Below are 24540 nucleotides of genomic sequence, written 5' to 3'. Positions count from 1 at the left end.
ATATCCATTAGATCGCCAAGTCATATTATGTCATATTCTTCGTACTTTTGGCACGTATCGTTAGCGGATTGCGTTTACGAGTGATTCGGATCATATAACACGATATGACATCTAATCATATTCACTCACGAGAAGTGAAAGAATTGCGAGCGCAACTATCGAGCAAAACAATCTTATTTGGTAATTGCAGCTTTCGCTAATTTGCTATAATTGGCAGGTGCACAGGGCGACTCGCTCACTCGAGCCATCGCAAAGATCCCCTCCACGTTTTTGCACTGCCGGCAAAGCCGATGCTGGTACCGATTCACATTGCCGAGTTTCAACCCCGAAAGGGCGCATCCTTTGTCGTCGAGCACCTCTCGTTAATCGCTATATACGGCCACAGAAAATCGCGAAAATAGCTTCAGTGCGAATGCGGAGGAGTGGCCGGATGTTTGCCGAAGAGTATTTCGAAGGTAAATGTCTTCATGTTTTTTATCCCGAAAGACCCGAAAGATTTCGAAAAAAATTATAATTATATCATTTAGCAAAATTAGAATGTATAATCATATTTACTTGCAAACTTGATTTCATGTTAGTGACGTTAATTTGTGCTGAGAGCTAAAAACAGGAATTTATAATTAATATAATTAAAAGAGTAATGTTTGGCAGCTATTATCATGATTACAGAAATAACCGGCTATGTAATTTTCGTTCAAAAGTCTTGTATGAATATATGATACTGTTTAGCATGATACAGCCACTCCTTTCCCTTTGTTGTATTTCTGACAATAAAATACAATTTTACTATATAAACCACTTCTACCAACAAAATATGTATAATACTGCAAAATGTACTTTGGTTTGGAAAATTGCCAGATACTCGAGACATTCTCGTCCATGTTTTATGTAATATCAGCTGTTTTACGTGTTTATGTAATATCGTCGCACTTGTTAATTTAAGTAATGCTTATCTATTTACATGCATATACGTCTTGTTACAGAATTTGCTGAAAAAGCTTGCTGAGAAGTTGAATAAACGTATGCCTGAATTATGCTTGTACAACTGAAAGGTAATCATATTCATAATCTCGAATATGCAATATATAGAATTTTTTCTAATCATGCATGGTTCCTCATTAATTCATATCAATTATGCACGAATCCAATGTCTTACCAAGCTATCATATAATTTTATCTGATTATGCAATAACTTTAGAAACCCTGTAATTTTGAACATCTTTCTGTAGAATTAATTAAATTCTAGATCTTACAATTACTTATGCAATATTTGTGCATTTCCACAAATGTATCATAATTTATATCTATCAAGTCAATGAATTTTATAATCACAAAAAAGTTCATATCTCTAAATCATTTATCTATTTAAAAAACCGATTAAAAATTATTAAATTATTTTTTGACACAGATTACATGATTAGTTGAACTAATTAATAGACAGATGCATAACGTGCTATTTATTATAGTGACAATTTTAAACAATAAAAAATAAAACATATTCCGTGAAAAAATCAATTAAGAAAAACTATTAAAATGCCGCTAATTATAGTACTTGTGCACTTATAAGGGTATTGAAGAATGAAAAATTACGAATTAAACGGCTGTAAGAATGTAAGATTGATTTATTCCATAGACGTAAACTTATATACAAAAGATGACGTATATGCTCGTATGATGGTCGTTGATAAAAGACTCGCTGCCACGGACCAATAGTAACGATAATAGTATTCGACTAACAGAGATCCAACTAGAAGCGATGCGGCAGTGAATAGTACATCTTAGGGAAAGGTGTAGCAATAATAACAATAATAATAATGAATAGCATCGAGCGTAATTGTTTAGAAGCACTTGCGGTGAACGATGCCAGGGCCAGACTCGTCGTACTCTTGCTTGGAAATCCACATCTGTTGGAAGGTAGATAGGGAAGCCAGGATGGAACCGCCGATCCATACGGAGTATTTCCTCTCGGGTGGAGCAATGATTTTGATCTTGATGGTCGAAGGTGCGAGAGCGGTGATTTCCTTCTGCATACGGTCAGCAATACCAGGGTACATGGTGGTACCACCAGAAAGAACATTGTTGGCATAGAGATCCTTACGGATATCGACGTCGCATTTCATGATGGAGTTGTAGACGGTCTCGTGAATACCGCAAGATTCCATACCCAGGAAGGAAGGCTGGAAGAGAGCCTCAGGAGTACGGAACCTCTCGTTACCAATGGTGATGACTTGACCATCAGGCAATTCGTAGCTCTTCTCGAGAGAAGTACTGGCGGCAGCGGTGGCCATTTCCTGTTCAAAGTCCAGGGCGACATAGCAGAGCTTCTCCTTGATGTCGCGAACGATTTCTCGCTCAGCCGTGGTGGTGAAGCTGTAACCTCTCTCAGTGAGGATCTTCATGAGGTAGTCGGTAAGATCTCGTCCGGCCAAGTCCAAACGGAGGATGGCATGAGGAAGAGCGTAACCTTCATAGATGGGTACGGTGTGAGAGACACCGTCACCGGAGTCCAAGACAATACCGGTGGTACGACCAGAGGCGTACAGGGAAAGGACGGCCTGGATGGCGACGTACATGGCCGGGCTGTTGAAGGTTTCAAACATAATCTGCGTCATCTTTTCACGGTTAGCTTTCGGGTTCAGAGGTGCTTCGGTAAGGAGGACCGGGTGTTCCTCGGGAGCGACACGCAATTCGTTATAGAAGGTATGATGCCAGATCTTCTCCATGTCATCCCAATTGGTGATGATACCGTGCTCAATCGGATATTTCAAAGTGAGGATACCTCTTTTGCTCTGGGCCTCGTCGCCCACGTAGCTGTCTTTTTGACCCATACCGACCATCACACCCTGATGACGGGGTCGACCAACAATCGAAGGGAAGACGGCGCGAGGAGCGTCGTCTCCAGCGAAACCGGCCTTGCACATACCGGAGCCATTGTCTACGACCAGGGCAGCTACTTCGTCGTCACACATGGTGGCTTTCTTTCGATTTCAACTCTCTGCAACAGAAATGATGGGATGTCTTTCAATCTGTTATTATTATCGATGTTTCATGAGTATATGTGATAATCGCTTATGGTTGGCTCATACCTATCTGTGGTCTTGTTTTTGTTTCATTATTGACATGTTATCACAATAGATTAATTGTTGCTATTTTTAGAAAAAAATTCACGTTATGCATCACTAGCACTTTCGTATGTAAGAAAGAATTTTGCTAGAATTAATTGTGTAAATTTAAAGGTACACAATAATTATATAAAAAGTGTTAATGTTAATATTTTGTTACATAAGGAATAACAAACTAAAATCATATTGAAAATTTTATAGTCTATGCGAAAAATAAATATTAGTATTTTTATTTTTTAAAAATTGCACCAAGGATAAAACTGATTGCGTGTAATTAAAAATATCGAATGAATAATTCTTTGATAAATACAATTTGTTTCGCTTTCTGTTCTTGTAAATTATATTTAATATTTTCTGCAAAATTTTATTTTAAATTAATTTAAAAAATTGTAATATATGATTATAATTATAAAAAAGTTATTTTATAATTAATAATGATAAATTGTGTGCAGGTTTCAGGATTTCTCGAATGGATAAACAATTGGATCGAATAGATCGCACAATTCTTTACAAACAAAAATTCTAAATTATTTCGGAAGAGAACATTTAATTAAAAAGAAGAATAACTAGCTGTTTAAAAAAAAACTTCCTGTTCGATAATAGCAACAAATTTAGAGGGTTCTTCATAAAATTGCTCCACGGTTGCTTGAAGCCAGAATTGACCTAGTTGCCTATAAAGCGATAGGCAAGGTGGCCCCAGCGTCGCGGCGCTATTTTTGTTCGACGCGTCGCTAACTTTAGACGTACGGCCGACGGACGCTCCCTAATAAGTTCAAGCGACGATTATGGTGGTCGACGCCGCCACCGCCACAGCCAACGACGACGGATAAAACATAACGCTTCGCCGCGAGGTAGCAGCGAGCGTGCCAAAATTATGCCTGCCCGCGCGGGAAAAAGGAAACAACATGATTGCAGTGCCGAAGACCTCGCCTATATGATTATGAACACGACGAAGAGGCAGCAATAATGTTAGTTTAACATTACCGCTGCTCGCAAGTCGTTTCTTGTATCTCGCTAATTGTAATTAAAAAGAAGCGAATGTGAACGAAGTTCACCGACGTTGAGGAAACGAAGGAATGAGTAATTTTAGAAACTAACAGTGGAAAACATGAGGGTGCGATTCGCAGAGGATAGACTCTTTAATGGACATGGAAGCAAGCACGAACAGTATCGCAAATATAAAACTATTTTATAACTTGTTGAACATTTGCCAGCGCAAGTAAGTGAAAAAAATTGTGAGATATTAAAATATTTCGAAGATTTTTAAAAACATAAAATATTTATAGAATTTTTATATTCATAATTTCAATCGTACTTTTGTGTGATTCTTTTCCAATATTGAACATTTATGTATTGTATAATAAGTTTTATTGTAATATGTGATATTGAGGTACAAATCTAAATCTTATATAGCAAATCTATAATTTTTTTAATCACTTTATTAGACAATTAATTTTAATATGATAGGCAAATAGTTATAGTGCCTTCTGGCACTCTGTGCACGTATTAGAAAGTATTTATAGTATTAACTATATAATAATTCTTTTTTAAGTATTTTATAATGAATTTAATCTAATCTTTACTTAGAGTTTCCACAGTTAACTATGGGCAATCAACATTAGCTAAAGAAGACTTTAGTAAGAGGATTATGTTATGAATACTTTCTAGCATGTACACAAAAACTGATATTTGCTTGTTATATTATTTTTATTTAAATAGATTTTAAGAAAACGAGTCGAAAATATTACACAGACAAACACTATATCGAAATTTAATATTGTTCATATTTAAATTTTTTAATATTTATAAAATTTTGCAAAGAAATTATCTATCGAATCTATTACATTAATTAGACAATTTATCTTAAAAATATTTTCCTAACTGTTATAGCAATTATTAATAATTATTGTTTAACATTGCTTGAATGGCGATATTAATATAATAATTAAAAAGTTAGTCGCGAAATCAATGTTTTTGACTTTGTTATTTCTATATAATGTTTGCAAATTATATAAATATTATTAGCACTGCTGTTAAAATTGATACGTGAAATATTATACATTTAAAAATTAAAATCAGTTTAATCGAAACAGGTTTTGCTCCCTGCACGTTATCGAGATGACAGATGTGCCATACAACACAACAATTATACAAGTGTTTTGACAATGCGCCAAGATTCGATCTCAATGGGTACAGTAATGTGGCGATCTCAATGAATCCAGTGATATGCTACGAACTTGAACTTCTTTTTGAGAAGTCGGCAACGAATTGAAGATACTTTCTTAGGTAAATAATTATATTATATCAAGTATAGTTAGATAAGATCTATAATATTTCGATTGCGAAATCTTGAAATTTTTCAGCAACCATTAAATACTTCTAGATTTGATTCATATCCAATCTACTGATCAAAATTAAAGAGAAATAATGAGGAATAGATTTTAAAAATATGATTAATCTGTAGATTTAATTTTAAATAACAGATATAAGTACAAAGTAATCTTCTTATTAAACTTATTCAGAGTAAATTTAATTCCAGAATCTTGATTAAACATAAATGAGAATAATAATAAAGCTGTTACTTTGAGAATTGTCGGTTATCACGAATAATCCTTATGGGTACAGCAGCTTATCACTCTTGTTTACTAATCACTACAGCACGCGAATGTCTCGATAAGGCGTCTTCGATAGAGCAGGCAAGAAGCAATCGTATTCCCCAGAGAAGAGGAGGAGATGTAATGTATCGCGGTAAAGCGGAAATTTCGTGCGGAAATTTACTACGTGTCTACATACCGTGCACGGGACAGAGGTGGAGCGGCGTCTGTGCCTCGGCGGCGTCGCGACGTCGATTATATGCTCTCGTCTGGACGCCCCCGCATTTTCGTGGGATGGTGCTTGCTCGACAGGCACGAAAAAGGCATCGCCTCGCGGGGCGTCGCGATGCTCGCCGAACTTAGGCGGCCGCAGCCCCTAAGCGGATCGACGAATATGCTTTACCGCTTTGGAAATACTCTATAGCGCGTTCCTGCCTTATGATTTGGAATGCTGCGCCGTTTCGTCGTTTCGACAAAAATTAATTCAACTTGCTTCATTTTTTCTCCTCTCTTCTCTGGAGATTAGTTCGATAAATGTCAATTAAACTGATAGAATTAACTCGCAGCTAATAACATATCTTCATTTATTTTCACGAAGAATCTCATACTTACATATAATAAGATAATTTTTTTTGTAACAAAGATATGTTATAATATATAAAATCAGTATATTTTACATTGAGTAATAATGTCTATTTATCGCGAGAGTACAATAAACAAAACTTTATTTTTGGCTCAACATCAATGTTGACTCGAAATCGTTGTACGTCATATTATTATATAAAAATTATCTCATTATTTCTGTTGTATATGTCTATAATCTCGCGTTTAAATAATACTCGCATATCTGCATAATATAAAAATATTCTGTAAAATCTTCTATTTTGTCTATTTTTGACAGATCACTTTTTATTTTGCGAAAGCAAACATCACAAAATCTTCGACATGATCATATAATATATATGTATACGTAAGCTTTCTTTATCTTTTTTTTCTAAAAATATAACTTTGGAAAGAAATATCTTGCAAGAATCTGATACATATATAAAATCTTATTCCAAGTGCACACAATTCTATCTTACATTTTTTATTTATAAGTTTAGTTTGAAAAACTGTAATTATAACTATAATTATATGTAAAACTTTTTTGTGGGAAATAATTGTCGGAATAAAATACATCGTTTATACATCAATGAACAGGAAACGGAAAGGGAGAAAGTTTTGGTAAAAGTAAGGACCATATGCTCTGACGAATATCAGGGAGGTAACAAAAATACTTTGAGATTACGCGATGCGACCGAAATAAATTGTATCTTCTTCGCAAGAGCTTTTATCGCAGACATTCTCGCCCCTAAATATCAATGGAGCGTTTAAACACGTCTAAAGATTTCTAGAAACGCGATAAATACGAAAAATTCTGATAATTCGTAACGATCGGAAACAAATTTGTACATTCCTTTGCATTAGTTAGAACGAATAATATATATTTGATCGGGGAATTAAATAAAAAAATTTAACAATATGTGAAAATTCTTGTCATGTTTAGTAATTAATAGAAAAAATGTACAGTGTATGAAAAATTATTATAATTTAAAATAGGATGAATTGTATCAAAGTTATTCGTCGCAATTATATTTCATACGATATAAGTTATTTTAAAATTCGTGAACCTTTATTTTGCCGTGATCAAAGACAAATTTGGATGCGAGAGGACCAACATAATCGTGAAAGGGGAAAATGTTCAGTTATAAAATTGAATTTTAGCGATATTAACAATAAGTAATACTTGAGACAAATATTTGTGTGTATAAGCAAGTGTCCTCTCTCTCTCTTTTTAATTGATTGAAAGGATAAAGAAAATAGAATAACAATAGACTATTTCACACTATATTTATATACAGTCTTAGAAGCTCTAAAACATTTTAAATTTTATAAATAATAAAATAAAAAATATTTTTGGGAGTAATTTATTTAAAAATTCGTGTGATTTTTTATAGAGACATGTGGAAAGCAACTTGATGAGAAGATGAATGGAAGTTTGGAAGGATGGTTTACAGACAAGGAGTTTGAGAGACAAAGATGCTACATAAATATCAAAAATGTTACGAGGTACGTGAGGAAATGTAAAAGATTATATAATAGTACGATAGTGTGTAGTGACATAATGTATATTTGAATTGACTTTGACATCGTATAACAATATTTATAATAATATAATGTAATATTTACAAAATAAGTTAAAGTATAGAAGTACACATTGGTAGAGCTTAATTGCTTTAGTTAGCAGACTAGATATAATTATATTGCAATACGTATTGAGAGACAATTGATTTTTCGGACGGTGATGAGGACGCTCGTGTGACAGTGAATAAAGCGCGACCTTCCCAATGTAGTCTCGAAATTCGTTGTCAGGCACAATCGTCGAGAGCCTTGCATGTCTTTACGATTCTGACCAGAATGTTCCTTTCGTAATCGAAAGATGCACCTGGGTCTCTCTTTCACATATTCCTTCAAGGACCCTTTCCGATGCTTGACAACGTTCAGGCTACAACGAGCAAAGTCCTGTAACGAGAGCCGATACCACCGACCGCTACCTCGGCCATGATGATGACGCCAAGTGAACAATGATATCGTCGTGCGCAGTTTTACAAGGCGACGACGAAGATGATCAGTCAGGCTGTTGTTATTTGCGCAATGATGAGCATGGCCGTGACAGTGACGATTTGATGAGATCCCATGATAATTGAGAGTCGATGATGATGTTTTCTCGTAGCAGCTTGATCGTTTGGGGCAGAACGGCATGCTAGTTTCTCGTTCTCCCCGAAGTAGGACGATATTCTTTCGATGTAGATAGCATCGTTGCGTCGATGATCGTGTAACGATGCGTTTAGAAGCATTTGCGGTGGACAATGCCAGGGCCGGACTCATCGTATTCTTGTTTGGAAATCCACATCTGTTGGAAGGTAGACAGAGAGGCCAGAATAGAACCGCCGATCCATACGGAGTATTTCCTCTCGGGTGGAGCAATGATTTTGATCTTGATGGTCGAAGGTGCGAGAGCGGTAATTTCCTTTTGCATACGGTCAGCAATACCAGGGTACATGGTGGTACCACCAGAAAGAACATTGTTGGCATAGAGATCCTTACGGATATCGACGTCGCATTTCATGATGGAGTTGTAGACGGTCTCGTGAATGCCGCAAGATTCCATACCCAGGAAGGAAGGCTGGAAGAGAGCCTCAGGAGTACGGAACCTCTCGTTACCAATGGTGATGACTTGACCATCAGGCAATTCGTAGCTCTTCTCGAGAGAAGTACTGGCGGCAGCGGTGGCCATTTCCTGTTCAAAGTCCAGGGCGACATAGCAGAGCTTCTCCTTGATGTCGCGAACGATTTCTCGCTCAGCCGTGGTGGTGAAGCTGTAACCTCTCTCAGTGAGGATCTTCATGAGGTAGTCGGTAAGATCTCGTCCGGCCAAGTCCAAACGGAGGATGGCATGAGGAAGAGCGTAACCTTCATAGATAGGTACGGTGTGAGAGACACCGTCACCGGAGTCCAAGACAATACCGGTGGTACGACCGGAGGCGTACAGGGAAAGGACGGCCTGGATGGCGACGTACATGGCCGGGCTGTTGAAGGTTTCAAACATAATCTGCGTCATCTTTTCACGGTTAGCTTTCGGGTTCAGAGGTGCTTCGGTAAGGAGGACCGGGTGTTCCTCGGGAGCGACACGCAATTCGTTATAGAAGGTATGATGCCAGATCTTCTCCATGTCATCCCAATTGGTGATGATACCGTGCTCAATCGGATATTTCAAAGTGAGGATACCTCTTTTGCTCTGGGCCTCGTCGCCCACGTAGCTGTCTTTTTGACCCATACCGACCATCACACCCTGATGACGGGGTCGACCGACGATCGAGGGGAAGACGGCGCGGGGTGCGTCGTCTCCGGCGAAACCGGCCTTGCACATACCGGAGCCATTGTCTACCACAAGAGCGGCTACTTCGTCGTCACACATCTTGCTGCTGCTTTAGTTTATCTGTAAAAAAAATGGAATCATTCAGGTTGATCTTGTCGAATCTAAAAAAAATTAATTAAAAGTTGTAATACGTTGATTCGTAAACTGGTTTTTTCATCTCAAACGTACAATGATATTTGCATAATTTTATTTATTTCTATTTAACTGAATATTCGCTTACAGTTTTACATAGTCTATCTTTGTTTGAGCCCCGTGAAAAATATCGCAATTATAGACTCTTTAAGAAGTAACCTGACGTTTGTATTATTTAAATTAACTATATTTTAATTTTCAGGAATATTGCAGAAGCCTTTCAAGAAATGCTAAAGAATTTCAACAGAAAGGCAATGTCTTCTCGGATTAATGGATTAAATGGACTAAATGGAATTTTTATACTTTTCTAAACATTCCGAATTATTTTTATTACGAGATAATAATTAAAATTGTCTTCAAGATCACTATGGAATTCAGAGTATCAAACTAAGGTATTGAATTAATTTATCATATATACAGTATTCATGTAATTAACATTTTTTTTCATAAAAGAGATGTGCGCAAAATTCTTTATCTAATAATCTTCATGAATTTACTGAATAATAACACAACGTAGTTTTAGTCGAGACACTTGGAAATCAATCTCTTCCTCATTAAAACTACTCGATTGGACGCAAACGTGATCTCACAATTAAACTCGTTCTTTCGATCAAAATTCTTCGCTATTTATACACTATTAACCCGTCTCCACTTTTTCTTTCTCTCAAAGATCCTCAGATTGATCTTTTCACCCGCACTTCTTACTTCTATAATCCGCGTGCAAACTTCCAAGTGATCACAGGCGTATAAGCGCGAAGAATGAAAAACGGTTCTGCCAGATACTAACCGTGGGGGTGAGTTGTGAATCGGCGGACGGCTGAGAAGCGGCTGAGGCCCGAAGGCGTCGCGACGCCAGATATAACGTCCGCGACGCGATGCGCGACGCTACCGAAGATGGGCACGCGGGACGCCTCCAGGGCTGGCCAGCGACGCTGCCCACGCTTCGCGCCTAGGCACCAAGTGGGTGGTGGGCACATACACGACCAGGAAGCTCGGACGGCAACGACGGCGCTTTTGGGCGAGAACGGCGGCGACGTCGTCATTCCTCGTCATCGTCGTTCTTTTCCTCCTCCTTCCTCATCGTCTCTTCATCTTCTTCTTGTTCGCGCTCTCTTGGAAATCCTCGCGGAACGGTCGACATCTCCTAATCTAGACATTAACGCGGATCACTGCTGATTGCAGTTATTTGCTCTTCGTCTACCGCGACTCTCATTAGTCTATCTCACGATTAAATTCGAAGAGATTCGTCTGGATAATTGCATTTACAAGTTTTGTAATTAAATTTTTTGTGAAAGAATTTAAGAAATTTAATAGAGAATTTTTCGGATAATGTTTGAATGAAGAAATTATATATATATATATATATATATATATATATATATATATATATATATATATATATATATTATATCTTCCAACACAATAAGATCAAAAAGCATATACTTATTATAAAAGATTTTTACATATTTTTTAAAAATTTTTAACTGTGAAATCAGTTGATTAAAAATTAACATTGATAATTCGTAATTAGGATTGATAAAAAGAGGATAAAGAATCATCATCTAATCTAAAATAAATCTTACGAATTATATAGGCTTGCCATATTTGTCTTCTGAATCTTTTAATTGATTTATTAGCTTCTTGAAATTTTAAATTAATTTATGTTTAAAAAGAAATATATTCTAATATGAAAATCCATTGTCCAATTAATATATAGCGCGTAATATTTTCATTTCTTACAGTTCATCGTCATTTTCTTCTTCTTCGGCTTCAACTTCTCGTGGTCGTTCTCTGAATTGCCGAGATGCTTTTGGCATACGTCGGAAATCCCCGATGCCTCCGCGGCGCTCCTGAAAATACTCACTCATGGCCAAATCAGGGTATTAACGCAAGACGATGCTCCTCCGATGTATGAAGTATGCACCTGAAGTACTATGCTACTTGAAAAATCTATATTACGTACATTTTTTGAAGAAGAGAACACAGAAAGAGTTCTAAACTAAGGAAAAGTTTAATTTCTATCAAAAAAGATTTTCGTCACTTTTCTTTCTCGCCTGATTTAGTGTAGCGTTTGAACATTACAACTTTGCATTATACCACCTACATGGCCGTGACTGTTCCCTAAGATATTTGGACAAATTGCCAATTGGCAGTTAATTTATTCGTACTCATAACGTAGCGTTGTATGCATCGCACGTAATAATTCACTCCTCTTTCGGCGAGAAAAAAAGTACATGAAACGAGGGAGAGAAAGAGAGAAAAAATAAAGCGCTAAGAATAAATCTCGACGACTCGAGATATAATCCTCACTTTAATCTACTCGATAGATGAAAAAATCATGCACATAGATATGATAAAGATATTACAAGAAAAATAATTGTGAAAGAAATGTTTTATATTTTTTATTTAATCTCGAATCTTTGTTAATTCTATTACTTCTCTTACAAAGAAATGTCGAAATGAAAGAAATTTCTGATATCTAATCTATGTCTCAATCAATGTTATTTTGTCAAGATTAATATCAACTTTAATCGATTTTATTATTAAAGATCGTTTTAAGATAACTTTTCTGTTTGAAGTAAAGCAATTTGTGTTCGATGATATTGTACAATTTTTTTGTAAACTTAAAAAAAATATCTAAATTTCTTTAAGATAGAGAATAGAATTTTAATGAATATTTTCTTTCGAAACTTTTGTCACACTAAGACGTAATTAAGATTTTTTAAATATATAGATTTGGCGGAAATCTTGCCGGAAGCACGATTCAAGGTATTCCGATTTCTCTTTCAGAGATCTCGACAATTAGATTATCCAATTTGCAATGTTTGCTAATAAAGCAACGAAACATTATATAAAATCATAGGTGTAACGTGTAGACACATACACAAATCCTTATAGATCTTAAATTTTAATCTTGGTGAAATCTAGTACAACCTTGTTCTTTGGTGCGAAACAAATTCATAAGTACAATATAATATCAACGAAGCAAAAAATGAAAACATAGAAAATACAAAAGCGAAATAACTCACGTATTAATTTACGTTTAATGATTACATACATAATATATAAAAAAACTTCTAGTTTATAATATCTATTGTTTTGAATATTTAAAAATGAAATAATTATAATATTTCAACATTTATATAATTTTTTCAGTTTAATCAAAATAAATTGTTATAAATTAAATTGCTAACATCTGCATAATCGCTCATTAGGCAAATAAAATGCGATTATGCACGAGTTTAATTTGAAGAGGCTTTTTCACATATGATGAGCATTCCTTTCTTTCTAGCCTAGCATTTTATTTGCTAAACTAACTAACAACATATTCTCCTTAGATGGTTTCGGATTTTTAGTATCTTGTATTTTTAGACGACTGGTAATCTTCCATGATCTTATCTGCTTCCCGACCGAAAGAGTGAGAGAGAGGGGATATTTACGTCTGCAACCTGAACCTGAACAAATATTCAACCTGAGAGCTACGGTTAATTTATTTTACGACGTTCTTGACATTGAACGTTTCCAATTAACATGGATCTTCTACTATTATGTATGGAACTTGATGTTTTGACTTCGATATTCGAATTCTTTTTTAATTAAGAGTACACAATATGATGATGCGATTACATTGCTGCCAGATATTTCAAAAAGGTATCTTAATTTTTATTAATATCATATCTTTCAAAACAAACTCATTAATTAATACTAAGATTATTACATTTATTAATATTGTTTTTAATTTTATTTTATATTATTATGATCTCTCTCATCGTTTAATATCGAAAAACGAAAATTTCCATTATCTTTATATATTTGCTTTGTAAATTTGTATCTTCTTTCACACAGATATATGTAAAACCAATATAAATTTATATATATAGAAATAAAAAGTTGCATTTATAGTTCTTCTGAGACAAAAATCTAAAACTGACAATTTATCGTAAAATAATCATATTATTTTCATTGAAAATCCCTCTAGACTTAAGATATCACTTCGCTCTTTTTTCTCTTTGATATTTAATATATTTTAATTTTATTTTAATTATATCTTATTTTTTAGGCGTTTTCTGGATTTGGAGTTTAGCTTAATTGACTGTGTCACGTGACTATTTCTGAAATTTCGCACAATCATTTATTCCGCGATCGTAACGGGAGCCCTTGGATCGATATCGAGTCCAGGACGTGTCCTCGACTCTCAAAGAAGTACCGTCAATGAAGCGAAAAGAATCTGAGGACGCAACAAGGACGTTCGCTCCCGTAAATTCAGAATGTAAGGCTTATTAAATAAAAATATACATTTTTATATCAACGATTATTAATGTCGAGCCATAAACTTATCGTTTGTTTCAACGATAAACAATAGGGAAAAACGCGAAAGTGGCGAGACCTTGCGAGAAATTTCTATCTCAATACTTTTTTTCCAATCAAAATGACCAGGATATCAGTATAATAATACGATTTGAACGTGAAGCAATCTCGCATGACAAGATTGTAAAATTTTAGGATTTTGTCCTAAACAAAATATTATATAATGCGATAGTTTAAAAAAAATTCTTATATATAATGCAATAATTATGTAGTCGAGATATATGCATATGTGAAAATTACTGAAAATGTGAATAATAATAAAATTTCTCTAATAATAAATTTTATTTGTAATAAATATAACAGAGAAACACATAAATGAATAATGTCAGTAATTTTTAATACTGAAAAAAAAACGAGCTTTTAATTTATTCACAATTCAGATGTCAAAATATATTTTATTATTATTTGATTATATTACATGATTACATAACATGATTCCAGAATATTTCCCTCTCGATCCGAAAACAATTGCCGAGAAACACGCGAAGATTGGAAAAGATCACGATAATTCGGATCGAAACATAAATATGCGAAAGGACCAGGACGATGAATCTTGGAACCAGGCAACCCGGAATCATGTAATGAAATACATTTATATCGGAAATCACAGACGCACAATCGGAAGTCAGCGAAGGAGGGGAAATTGCATAAAAGATAACGCGTCTCGCTGACGGAGATCAGTCGACGGTCGGCGATTGTGTGGTTTGATTGTGGAGAAGGCACAAAAATACTCGCATTGAAAGTTACTCAGGTTTCTTGACTGTAACCGCAAGATCTTGTTTTGCAAGAACGTGAAAGATTGGCAAATCGATATGCTGCGCCTGTAAGTATCCCGTTAATTGATTAGCATAATATTTGTTTTTATGAAGATTATTATTAATGTAAAAATAATAACTCCCCGGAAATTAATATCGCAAGATACCGCGAGATGCGAAAGGAAAAATACACGATGTGTAAATGATTAATGACTCTCTAATTAAAAAATATTGTGTAATGTTATAATAGTTGCTTTCCATTTACAACAAAACTCACAATCAGATAAATCTCACTTCTGTCTTTCTTTAACATGGATGTTGAAGAAAAATAGAAGTGAGATTTATCTGAATTTTGATATAAATGGAAAGCAATTAATGTTAAAAATATAGATAAATTAATATTGTATATATTATATGCATATATGTATATATCACTTAATCATTACGTTTTGCTATTATAATTTTGTGAAGTAAGGAACACGGATTATTCAGGTCCAATATACTTTTACATGTACATAAGGTATCGCATTGCCGGCATTTATCGTCGAATATACCCGGACGTATGGCGACAATCATTCATAGTCTTAATGAGTTAATATGCTGAACACGAATGTTCTTCGCATCGCACTCCTAGACGATGCGACTATGAAGTCGCGTTGTTATTCAGCCTCGTGGTGTCATTTAGTATACTATATTGTATTTCATTCGATCACTGATTGACTGAAGATTAAGAAGTATCGTTTTCCGGTCCAACTAAGATGCTTTTCATACCTTTGCATTTCGATCTCGGCATTCGACATTTATAGAATCTTGTACATGCAAATTAGAAACGAAAACTAGGAATTATAAAGAGAAAGAGAAAATAAAGTTGATCATTCTTGAAGTTTATTTATTTATTTATTTTTTAAGTATATTAGTAAATGAGATTTTTAATTAAAAATTTACTATTAGTAAATAAGATATCTTTCTCTCTTATATTACTGGTAGCATTGGATAAGATATTGTGTAATATTATAGTAAACGTATATCACACATGAACAGTTGTTGCAATAGATATGTTTATCAAACTTCATATCACTGAATTTTATGGAGTAATCAATTGCTTAGTTAAAGCGATAGCCAATGACCTTCGATATGTTTAATATGCCATCTTGAGTCAAAATCTTTACATTGTAATACAGCGAAAAGGCTTTGATATACAATATAAATATTACGTAATATGAAAATTTAGATACAAAATAAGAGAGACAATAAAGCACAGAAATTTTATTAAATATAGAAGATTTTAAAACAAGTTCATTGCGCTTAATTTGCGTGTCTAGCCCCTTTCTTATCTGAATTTTTGTATTTCACCTTGTTTAGAATTTTTTAATTTATTAATAAATAATATAAATTATTCAAAATTATTGGACAATGCATAATGATTATTGATACATTATCGTGTCATCAGAGTTTTGGTAGCGGCAGTCGTAAGTTTGGCGGTGGCTAAACCAACAGAGGATCCGGTAGTAGATCCTCCTGTCGAAAGTCAGGATGCTGCGAAACTCCTGCAGAACGCCCGGGATATCCTGAAACGCCTCGACGCACAATCCGGAGAATGGAGCAACAAGCAGAGCCTCGCTGAATGGAATTACGCGTCGAATCTAACGGACGAGAATCTAGCCGAAAAACTGAACGTGTCTGCAGCGGCTGCGCGTGTCAGAAAACAGATCGCCGAAGAAGCGAACGCTTTTCCTTGGAGGGACTTGGAGGATGAGAATATTAAGAGACAGTTCAGCAAGTTCGGTATACTAGGTGTCGCCGCGCTTCCTGAAGACGTAAGAATAAAAACAGTAGACGTAAGAATAATGAGAAGAAAAATCTAAATTGTCTTTAACTGCTAATTATGAGAGCTTTTTGTGAAAAATCTTAGAGCGAAAGCTAAATTGGAGATTTATTACAATAATTTTCTGTTCTCTTTGTACATTTTTTTCTAGAATTAATCGTCTAGATTACGCCAATATTACCCAACTAATTAAATAATGATGAAGTATCATTGAACGGGAAATATGATTACAGAGTTACAAGGAGTTCGAAACAACCATCAGTCAGATGGAGAATATCTACAGTACTGCGAAAATCTGCGACTATAAGAATAAGACCAAATGCGATCTCGCACTCGAACCGGAAATCACTGAAATCCTGATGCACAGCCGCGATCCCGAAGAACTGAAGCACATCTGGGTAGAATGGAGGAAAGCTTCGGGTGAACAGGTCAAGTCTTTGTATCCCAAGTATGTTGAATTAGCGAACACCGCGGCGAGACTCAACAACTTTTCAGACTATGCAGAGTACTGGATGAAGGATTACGAAGCCGAAGATTTCCCCGCACAAATCGGTAAGTGCACAATATTATACGTCTCTACGACGAAGCATTCGTAAAACGAGTGAGAAAAATCTTCGCAGAGACCCTTTGGCAACAATTGAAACCGCTGTACCTGCAGCTGCACGCTTACGTTCGACGCGAACTCAGGAATAAGTACGGTGAGAACATCGTTTCCAAGGACGGTCCGATTCCAGCACATTTGTTGGGCAACACCTGGGCTCAGACATGGTCGAATATTGCAGAATTCACCGTACCATTTCCGGGCAAACAGTTGCCGGATGTCAGCGCCGCTTTGGTCGAACAAGGTAGATTTGCGTTTGATTCCTGAAATTCTGCAATTTAGTCTTATACGGCTGATCTCCTATTTGCAAGCGTATTATAATGCTTCGTAAATGCTTCTTCGAATTCTTCTTCAGATTATAACGCGACCAGTATATTCCGACTTGCCGAGAACTTCTTCAAGTCGATCAATCTAACCGCCATGCCGGACACATTCTGGGAGAATTCGATCCTGACGAAGCAGAGGGACGTGGACATGGTTTGCCACGCAAGTGCGTGGGACTTTTATGACGGCAAGGATTTCAGGATTAAGCAGTGTACACGCATCAACATGGAAGACTTGTTGACGGCGCATCATGAAATGGGACACGTCGAGTATTATTTACAGTACAAGAATCAGCCCAACATCTTCAAGGAGGGCGCGAATCCCGGTTTTCACGAGGCGGTCGGCGACGTCATTTCTCTCAGCGCGTCCACTCCCAGCCATCTCAAGAAGATCGGACTACTGAAGAACGACTCGACTGACCAGGAAGCATTGTTGAATCATCTTTACGCAAAAAGTCTTGATAAGATCGTTTTTCTGCCGTTCGCCTACATGATGGATCGATGGCGTTGGGATGTATTCCAGAGAAAAGTGACGCCCGATAATTACAACTGCAAGTGGTTAGTAGTCTTAATTATGGAGTGAAAGAAATAACAATTTATCTCTTCAATTTTGAAAGACATAGTGAGTAAATTAAGCATAAATTAAATTAAGACTTTTTTTATGTGTTTAAAGGTGGTCGCTCGCGGAGGAGTATCAAGGCATTGAACCACCAGTGGATAGGTCGGAAGAAGACTTCGATCCCGGTGCAAAATACCACATAATCGCAGACGTTGAGTACATAAGATATTATGTAAGCTTCGTGGTACAATTCCAATTTCATAAGGCGCTGTGCACTAAGGCGAAACAATACGATCCAAACAATCCAAACGCCAATCCATTGCATCAATGTGATATTTACGATAACAAGGATGCCGGAAACCTACTGAAGTAAGTTTAAGAGTATTACAAAAACACTCGATAAACAAATATAGACAATGATCGTATTTGTGTTAGGTCTATGTTGGAGTTGGGTTCTTCGAAACCATGGCCAGATGCGATGGAAAAGATCGCAGGACAAAGGGAAATGGATTCTACTGGACTTTTAGAATATTTCAAGCCCTTGACTGATTGGCTGACGAAAGAAAATAAGAAAACTAACGAATATATTGGATGGAAATCCAGTAATAGACGTAAGTAATTTTATGAAAAAAACAGGAGTAAAGGCTTTTTATAATTTAAAAAGATTATTTATTAAATAGAGTATTGATGATAATTGAATTGATTATTCTTTCATTTTTTAGAATGTGTACAGACGAGGGGAGAACTTAGAATTATCAACGAGCCTACGGAATAATACATTTCCTCCATAGATATGGAAAAATAAAAGTATATTTTGAAACAAATAGAAAGGAGAAAGAGAGCACATTGATATCGTGTAAAGTCATTGCATTTTGACATAAATTTAATAGGTGAAATATAAAAAAGATCATTCCATATGCACAACATTTTGTTCCGATAAATTAAGCAAACAAATGAATGCTATACATCAATTATATATTTTCCTCGAAATAAAATTTGCATTCCATACCTTGATATTATTATGTATTCCCTATTTTTTATCACGTCCCTTCCCACGTTTTTTAGCCGGTTCACCATTTCTTTTTGTTGATGTACTAGCTTTACTAGTACTAGCTTTACTAGTACTAGCAGTATTAGATTTCTTTGTCTGAAATACATTTACAAGTTACATAATCATTCTGCTTTTTGTAAAATTAGTATTTTATAACGAAAAATTATGTAAATAACTTATAGCGCTACCTTAATCATTTTGTCAAATTCAATACTGTCGTCCTCTTCTTCATCATTTTCCTCTTCTATTAGATCATCATCCTGCATAGATCTTTTCTTTGCTGTAGCATTGCTGTTAATTACATATGGCAACATAGGAGGATTCTTTTGATATGCTCGTGTGAATGCTGCTTTTACCTAAAAAATATTAATATTAAAATATAATTACATATTTTAATTTTATAGTGCGAAACTATTGCAATTATTTTATACAAATTATTTAATTATTTAATTATTAATATTGTGTGTGTGAGTGTGTGTGTGTGTGTGTGCGCGGACGTACTTTGCTTTCAAGATTACTTGTAGGATCGCGAATTCCCGGCCAGACAGAAATCTCTATTATTGAATCCAAGTCCTCTCTAAAAAAAATAATTAAGTATCGATCATTCGTATCATTTATATCTTCCAGAGTATTCGATATTAATTAATACGGACCTCGTTAAATGATATTTTCCCATGACGTTTATCGCTGCATCAATACCATCCACACCGTTATCTATTAGAGGTTTTGTAATGGCGTTTCGAATATGGACCATGTAATCCATATTCAAAGCGTCTTTGTTCGCGCCCGTGGCTAATCGCGTATGTGTCGTTAACTCTTGCATTAATCTAAAAATGATACATTCTCATTATACATAGCGATCAAATTAGCGAATCGTCACTGAATGTAATAAAAATTATAGTACACTGTAAATACCTATTAAATCTTGTCGTTTTCGAATTACGTCCAAACCAGCTTGGAAAACGCACCAACCCATCAAGACTCCCTGACATTTCGTTAGCTGGTATAACGAACGAGAAACAAGCATGCAAAGGAAGCAGACTCCACATCATATTGCTTCTCATCGCCTTCTCAACGAGATCTCCTTGGGATATATTGTCTGCTGCTTCAGCGATCTTGTCCAGTCTCTGAACACTGCAAATGTAGAAAGTCCATCAATTTTTCCTATATATCGTACATAAAAACGATATAAATACTCACAGTGGCACTTGAGATCTGACACTTAGGTAATTTTCTTGTATAAAAAGAGGTGCTATGTTGTAATCGTGGAAATATAAACCAATCTTATCATTCAGACTCATATTCTTCTGCTCTTCCGCGTTAAATGCTGCTTTTGCGACGTCAAATGGGCTAAGTTTGAAATTTTTATTCGAATGCTTCTTGTCAGACGCCTCTATGTGAGGTGCTTGACCGCTTAGAAACTCGAGATGATTTATTACTTGTCGAATATCATGATTTGTCGACTCGATTAGACGATCCAGATCTTCCGTCGATATCTTAATATTCTCTTTAAAGCATAAGGATTTCATGGAACTCTGTGGAGAAGAGTGATATATTAATTACATCAGAAAAGAAATTATTTATTACTCATGCTAGAGTTCTGTAAACTGTCCATACCCTGATCTGTTCCACTCTGAGCTTGTGATACCTCAGATCGTAGCTATGTGTGGAAATAGATTTTACTTTTGTGTTAAATCGATCATTGCAGATGCAGATAATTGGTACATCGGTATTTTTTATTAAACCAAGTAATTCCTGTAAGCCACCACGATCTTCGTTGCCAGCCATGCCATCGACTTCGTCCATCAACAGTACATGCTTGTTTGTGATCTTTTGTTTACTACCTGTTCATAATAATCACTGTGTAAAATGAAAGAATGATATAATTATTTCAAATTACATGCTCACCAGTGACATAATCTTTCATTGTAGTATTGGATAATAATCCTGAGACTGCTTCTTTCAGGAGCGTCTTGTTTCTCGTGTCGGAAGCATTGAATTCTATAATATCGTACCCTAATTCTTTACACACAACATGTACAGTTGTTGTTTTACCAACGCCTGGTGGACCCGATAACAAAGCAGCTTTAAAACTTTGTCCTTGGGTTTGTTTGCTACCTATTAAAATAGAAATAAAATTAATCGGATTAATTTTATTTTTTATTTTTTAGAACAAAAATTATTGAAAAAAAGAGATGAAAGACATAGCAATTGCTATAAAAATTATGTTAAGACGAATGTTCGTATACAAATGACGTACTGCTATTTTTGAATTTTGGATCTTGGCGATTTTTATCCCAATCGCGTAACCACACATACAAGTTGTGTGCGCAGCTTTTATCTCCTTGCTGGCCTATAATTTGTTTCATAGTTTTAGGTCTGTACTTTTCGACTAATGGTTGTGAACTGATACTTGAAGTTGTCTAGAAAAATAATAATAGAATCATATTTTTATCTCTTTAAGTTTTATATAATTTAATTATTATATCATTTTTTTATATACATTATATCGCATTAATGTCTACCTCTAAGTTTACCTCTTGTGAACAACTGCTCACATTCGATGTCTGCTTTGGTATCGATGGCGAAGTTTTCATCAGTGCACATGGTGGTGTCTTTACTTTTTCAGAAAGTTCATATGAACCTGTTGGTGCTGATTTTGCTTTGTTTGATGATGGCGATTTATCCTCCTCAAATTTATTCAATAGTTTTTTTGATTTTGCCTTTGTTATTAATGGTTTAACAGCCTCAGCTTTACCTTCTGGTCTTGTGCGAATCATTTCTAGAAGATCATCTTCGGATATTTGCTTGATACCGAGACTATTAGCCTAAAAATATTCACTTATTATTAACAAGAAGTGACAAGTATATGAGAAACGTATATGTTGATACATAAGTAAATGTACCTTTGCCAATTTTGATGGACCAGCCTCATCTCCTACTACGATATAAGAAACTTTGCCCGAAACAGAATTCACAGTACGGCCGCCATATTTTTGTATTAAATCTTCAGCTTCATTTCTTTCCAGAGAATCAAACACACCAGTGAGCAAGAAACTTAGACCAGCTAAACAATTCTGTGCTCCCTATAACAAAATAAATAATAAAACAATGAATATCAACTAAAGATTTTTTGTGAGCTTATCAAAAGATAATTCTTCAAACACATTTCTTTTAGGCCTGCATTCATAGTCCAATCTCATATTTAAGATCGTCTTAAGTCTCAAAGGTTGACTTAAGATCCCGTTCAACGAATCCAATGGCTGCGTGGCGTCTTAAGCTTGGATTTAAGACAATCTTAAGCAGGGTCTACAATGGCAGCAGAAGTACAGAGTACAAGAGTAAGCAGTACAAAATGGGATATGTTTATTTCGTTACTCTCGACGAAATGAGCGAATCCCATTTCGTACTGCTTACTCTTGTACTCTGTACTTCCTCTGTCATTGTAGACCCTGCATTAAATATAAGATCGGACTATGAATAAGGGCCTTAGAAATTATCTTTAATTGTTATATACAAATATAAACATTCTTACTATAGGAATTTCTTTTGAACCAGGATTTCTAGCACCGCCTCTTTGAAGATATTTTTCATACATTGCAGAACGTTGTTTCTTCTTTTCTATCCTTTCTTCAAATAAATTGTCTGTTTTGGTTTTTCTTTTACCTGGTGATTGTTTTTTTAAATTTTCATTTTCCTTTACAGCAGAAATAGGCTTTGAGATATTTATTTCCAAATTGTTCCAGTTTAGTTTTTTAGATTTGTCATCACTACATTTATTATTTGTACTTAAATCTTCAGTAGAGATATTTTTTTTCAGTTTTAACTTTTCTTTAGAAGGAGAAGTTATAATTTTCGTATGTACATTATTTTTACTGGGAGATTTTTTCATTTCTTTAGTTTTTGTTGAATTTTTACTTGTTCCATTATCTTTCAAATCATGTTTCTTGCTTTCATTAGAAACTGTAAATGATATATTATGTCAAATTTGTGTGTTTAGTTTAATATCCATTTTAACATTTAATGAATTTGACATACCTGTTTTAATTGTTGCTTCAGAATTCTTGGAAATATTTACATTTTCAGTATTAACTTTATCTTTTTTAATATCTTGTATTATCATATTCTGTGAAGTGTCCAATTGTTTAAGTACAGCATCAAAATCATCATCATTGTGAAATTCAGATTCCTATAAATGCAAATGCAAATATTATTTGTATATATGTAGTTAAATATTTGTTGATCTATTAATTTTTGCTTATGTATATTTACCAGTTTCAGTAATTTTTGCTTCACTTTTGTCTCTTCTACTCTCGTTACTGGCCTTTTGCCAAACAGTTCATTGGTAGAAATTGCTTCACGTGGCTTTTCACTCTCATTTTTCTTACTTGCTGCTGTTTTTGCAAAATCTTTCTTGATTTCGACGATATCATCATCAGAGTCAGATAAGACAGATACTTTTGTCGGTTTTTTTTGTACAATCTGCACAATTAATCATACAACTTTGTTATTATAAAAAGAATAATCAGAATAAAAATAATAAACAATTGTAACAAATCAAAATAATAAACATAATATACAGCCAAGTAACGTGGCACACCTTGGAGCGTTTTATGGATGACTTTGACTTCTCTTCATCCTCATCCGACGAAATTACACGTCTCTTTTGAGATTTTGGAGCAACGGGTTCGCTCTTCTTTTTCTGAGAACTTGCAATCGACGTAAAATAGGATCTTATGTCCTGTGAAAACATAAACAATATATATATCTCAAATCAAAAATCCGGAGTGAACACAATCTAATATTTACATTTACCGTTCTTATTACGTACCCGCGGCATTTTTGCTGATAAATCGCAAGATAGATAAGATCACGATTGCTATTTGTCAATTACGCAGACATAATTGATCGACAATTAGCAATTGACGAGCTTCGTTTTCGCACGTAGCAGAAGATTTTCCCGCGAAGCAAGAAATTATGCGTAATGCGAATGAAATATTCATAGATCTAAAATTCAAGATAGATGGATAGACTCAGTGCGAAATTTCAGACATTTGTTACATAATATCTAGGGATTAAATTAACCAATCTGGACAAAAAAAAGCAAAATTTCTCTATTCTGATTGATCAAAAAATGTTACTATCTTAGGTAGATTTCTGAACGTACTCTGATCGACCAATCAGGACGAAGGATCTTCTGCTCCGAAGGACCCATATTTGAAGCGAAAAAA

The 24540-nt window shown here is 35.0% G+C and overlaps 4 protein-coding genes across 5 annotated transcripts; 1 reads left to right on the top strand and 3 right to left on the bottom strand.

The window, feature by feature from the left end:
* Window positions 1-298: 298 nt before the first annotated feature.
* On the top strand, window positions 299-19272 carry LOC146724968 (angiotensin-converting enzyme-like). Its single transcript, XM_085487223.1, has 17 exons — window positions 299-455; window positions 984-1052; window positions 3575-4341; window positions 5216-5408; window positions 7714-7825; window positions 10030-10219; window positions 11570-11743; window positions 13200-13478; window positions 13888-14097; window positions 14637-15018; window positions 16401-16767; window positions 17009-17327; window positions 17396-17620; window positions 17732-18257; window positions 18373-18627; window positions 18694-18869; window positions 18981-19272. The coding sequence occupies exons 10-17, from the start codon at window positions 15008-15010 to the stop codon at window positions 19031-19033; spliced, it is 1932 nt and encodes a 643-aa protein (XP_085343349.1). The 5' UTR covers window positions 299-455; window positions 984-1052; window positions 3575-4341; window positions 5216-5408; window positions 7714-7825; window positions 10030-10219; window positions 11570-11743; window positions 13200-13478; window positions 13888-14097; window positions 14637-15007; the 3' UTR covers window positions 19034-19272.
* Window positions 1766-5999, bottom strand: LOC114936832 (actin-5, muscle-specific). The gene is made up of 2 exons (XM_029310154.2): window positions 5916-5999; window positions 1766-2995 (listed from the first exon to the last, which is right to left on the bottom strand). The coding sequence occupies exon 2, from the start codon at window positions 2967-2969 to the stop codon at window positions 1839-1841; it is 1131 nt and encodes a 376-aa protein (XP_029165987.1). The 5' UTR covers window positions 2970-2995; window positions 5916-5999; the 3' UTR covers window positions 1766-1838.
* Window positions 7869-10699, bottom strand: LOC114936831 (actin-5, muscle-specific). Its single transcript, XM_029310153.2, has 2 exons — window positions 10615-10699; window positions 7869-9755 (listed from the first exon to the last, which is right to left on the bottom strand). The coding sequence occupies exon 2, from the start codon at window positions 9732-9734 to the stop codon at window positions 8604-8606; it is 1131 nt and encodes a 376-aa protein (XP_029165986.1). The 5' UTR covers window positions 9735-9755; window positions 10615-10699; the 3' UTR covers window positions 7869-8603.
* On the bottom strand, window positions 16695-24300 carry Gnf1 (germ line transcription factor 1). Of its 2 annotated transcripts, none has more exons than XM_029310147.2 (16): window positions 24141-24300; window positions 23910-24050; window positions 23582-23791; window positions 23348-23498; window positions 22845-23272; window positions 22216-22395; window positions 21835-22137; window positions 21570-21732; window positions 21218-21427; window positions 20927-21153; window positions 20510-20844; window positions 20225-20443; window positions 19963-20136; window positions 19811-19886; window positions 19498-19665; window positions 16695-19405 (listed from the first exon to the last, which is right to left on the bottom strand). In XM_029310147.2, exons 1-16 carry the CDS (start codon window positions 24147-24149, stop codon window positions 19289-19291), a joined length of 3111 nt encoding a protein of 1036 aa, XP_029165980.1. In that variant the 5' UTR covers window positions 24150-24300; the 3' UTR covers window positions 16695-19288. The 2 variants fall into 2 exon arrangements, with proteins under 2 accessions (XP_029165980.1, XP_029165981.1); XM_029310148.2 differs by having other exon boundaries at window positions 21847-22137.
* Window positions 24301-24540: the final 240 nt, after the last annotated feature.

The sequence above is a fragment of the Nylanderia fulva genome, unplaced genomic scaffold (assembly GCF_048542155.1).
Source record: "Nylanderia fulva isolate GAGA-0341 unplaced genomic scaffold, ASM4854215v1 Scaffold11, whole genome shotgun sequence".
NCBI classification, from domain to species: domain Eukaryota; kingdom Metazoa; phylum Arthropoda; class Insecta; order Hymenoptera; family Formicidae; genus Nylanderia; species Nylanderia fulva.
This window is presented reverse-complemented; position numbering and strand designations above follow the sequence as displayed.

Excerpts from the sequence above, each read along its gene's own strand:
- LOC146724968 (XM_085487223.1), top strand. Across the intron at positions 17,621-17,731 it reads CGCCGCTTTGGTCGAACAAG|ATTATAACGCGACCAGTATA; the intron begins GTAGATTTGCGT and ends ATTCTTCTTCAG. Across the intron at positions 18,870-18,980 it reads ATGGAAATCCAGTAATAGAC|AATGTGTACAGACGAGGGGA; the intron begins GTAAGTAATTTT and ends TTCATTTTTTAG.
- Gnf1 (XM_029310147.2), bottom strand. Across the intron at positions 23,792-23,909 it reads CATCCATAAAACGCTCCAAG|ATTGTACAAAAAAAACCGAC; the intron begins GTGTGCCACGTT and ends TTAATTGTGCAG. Across the intron at positions 21,428-21,569 it reads TCCAAAATTCAAAAATAGCA|GTAGCAAACAAACCCAAGGA; the intron begins GTACGTCATTTG and ends CTATTTTAATAG.
- LOC114936831 (XM_029310153.2), bottom strand. The coding sequence starts at position 9,734 with ATGTGTGACGACGAAGTAGCCGCTCTTGTGGTAGACAATGGCTCCGGT.
- LOC114936832 (XM_029310154.2), bottom strand. The coding sequence starts at position 2,969 with ATGTGTGACGACGAAGTAGCTGCCCTGGTCGTAGACAATGGCTCCGGT.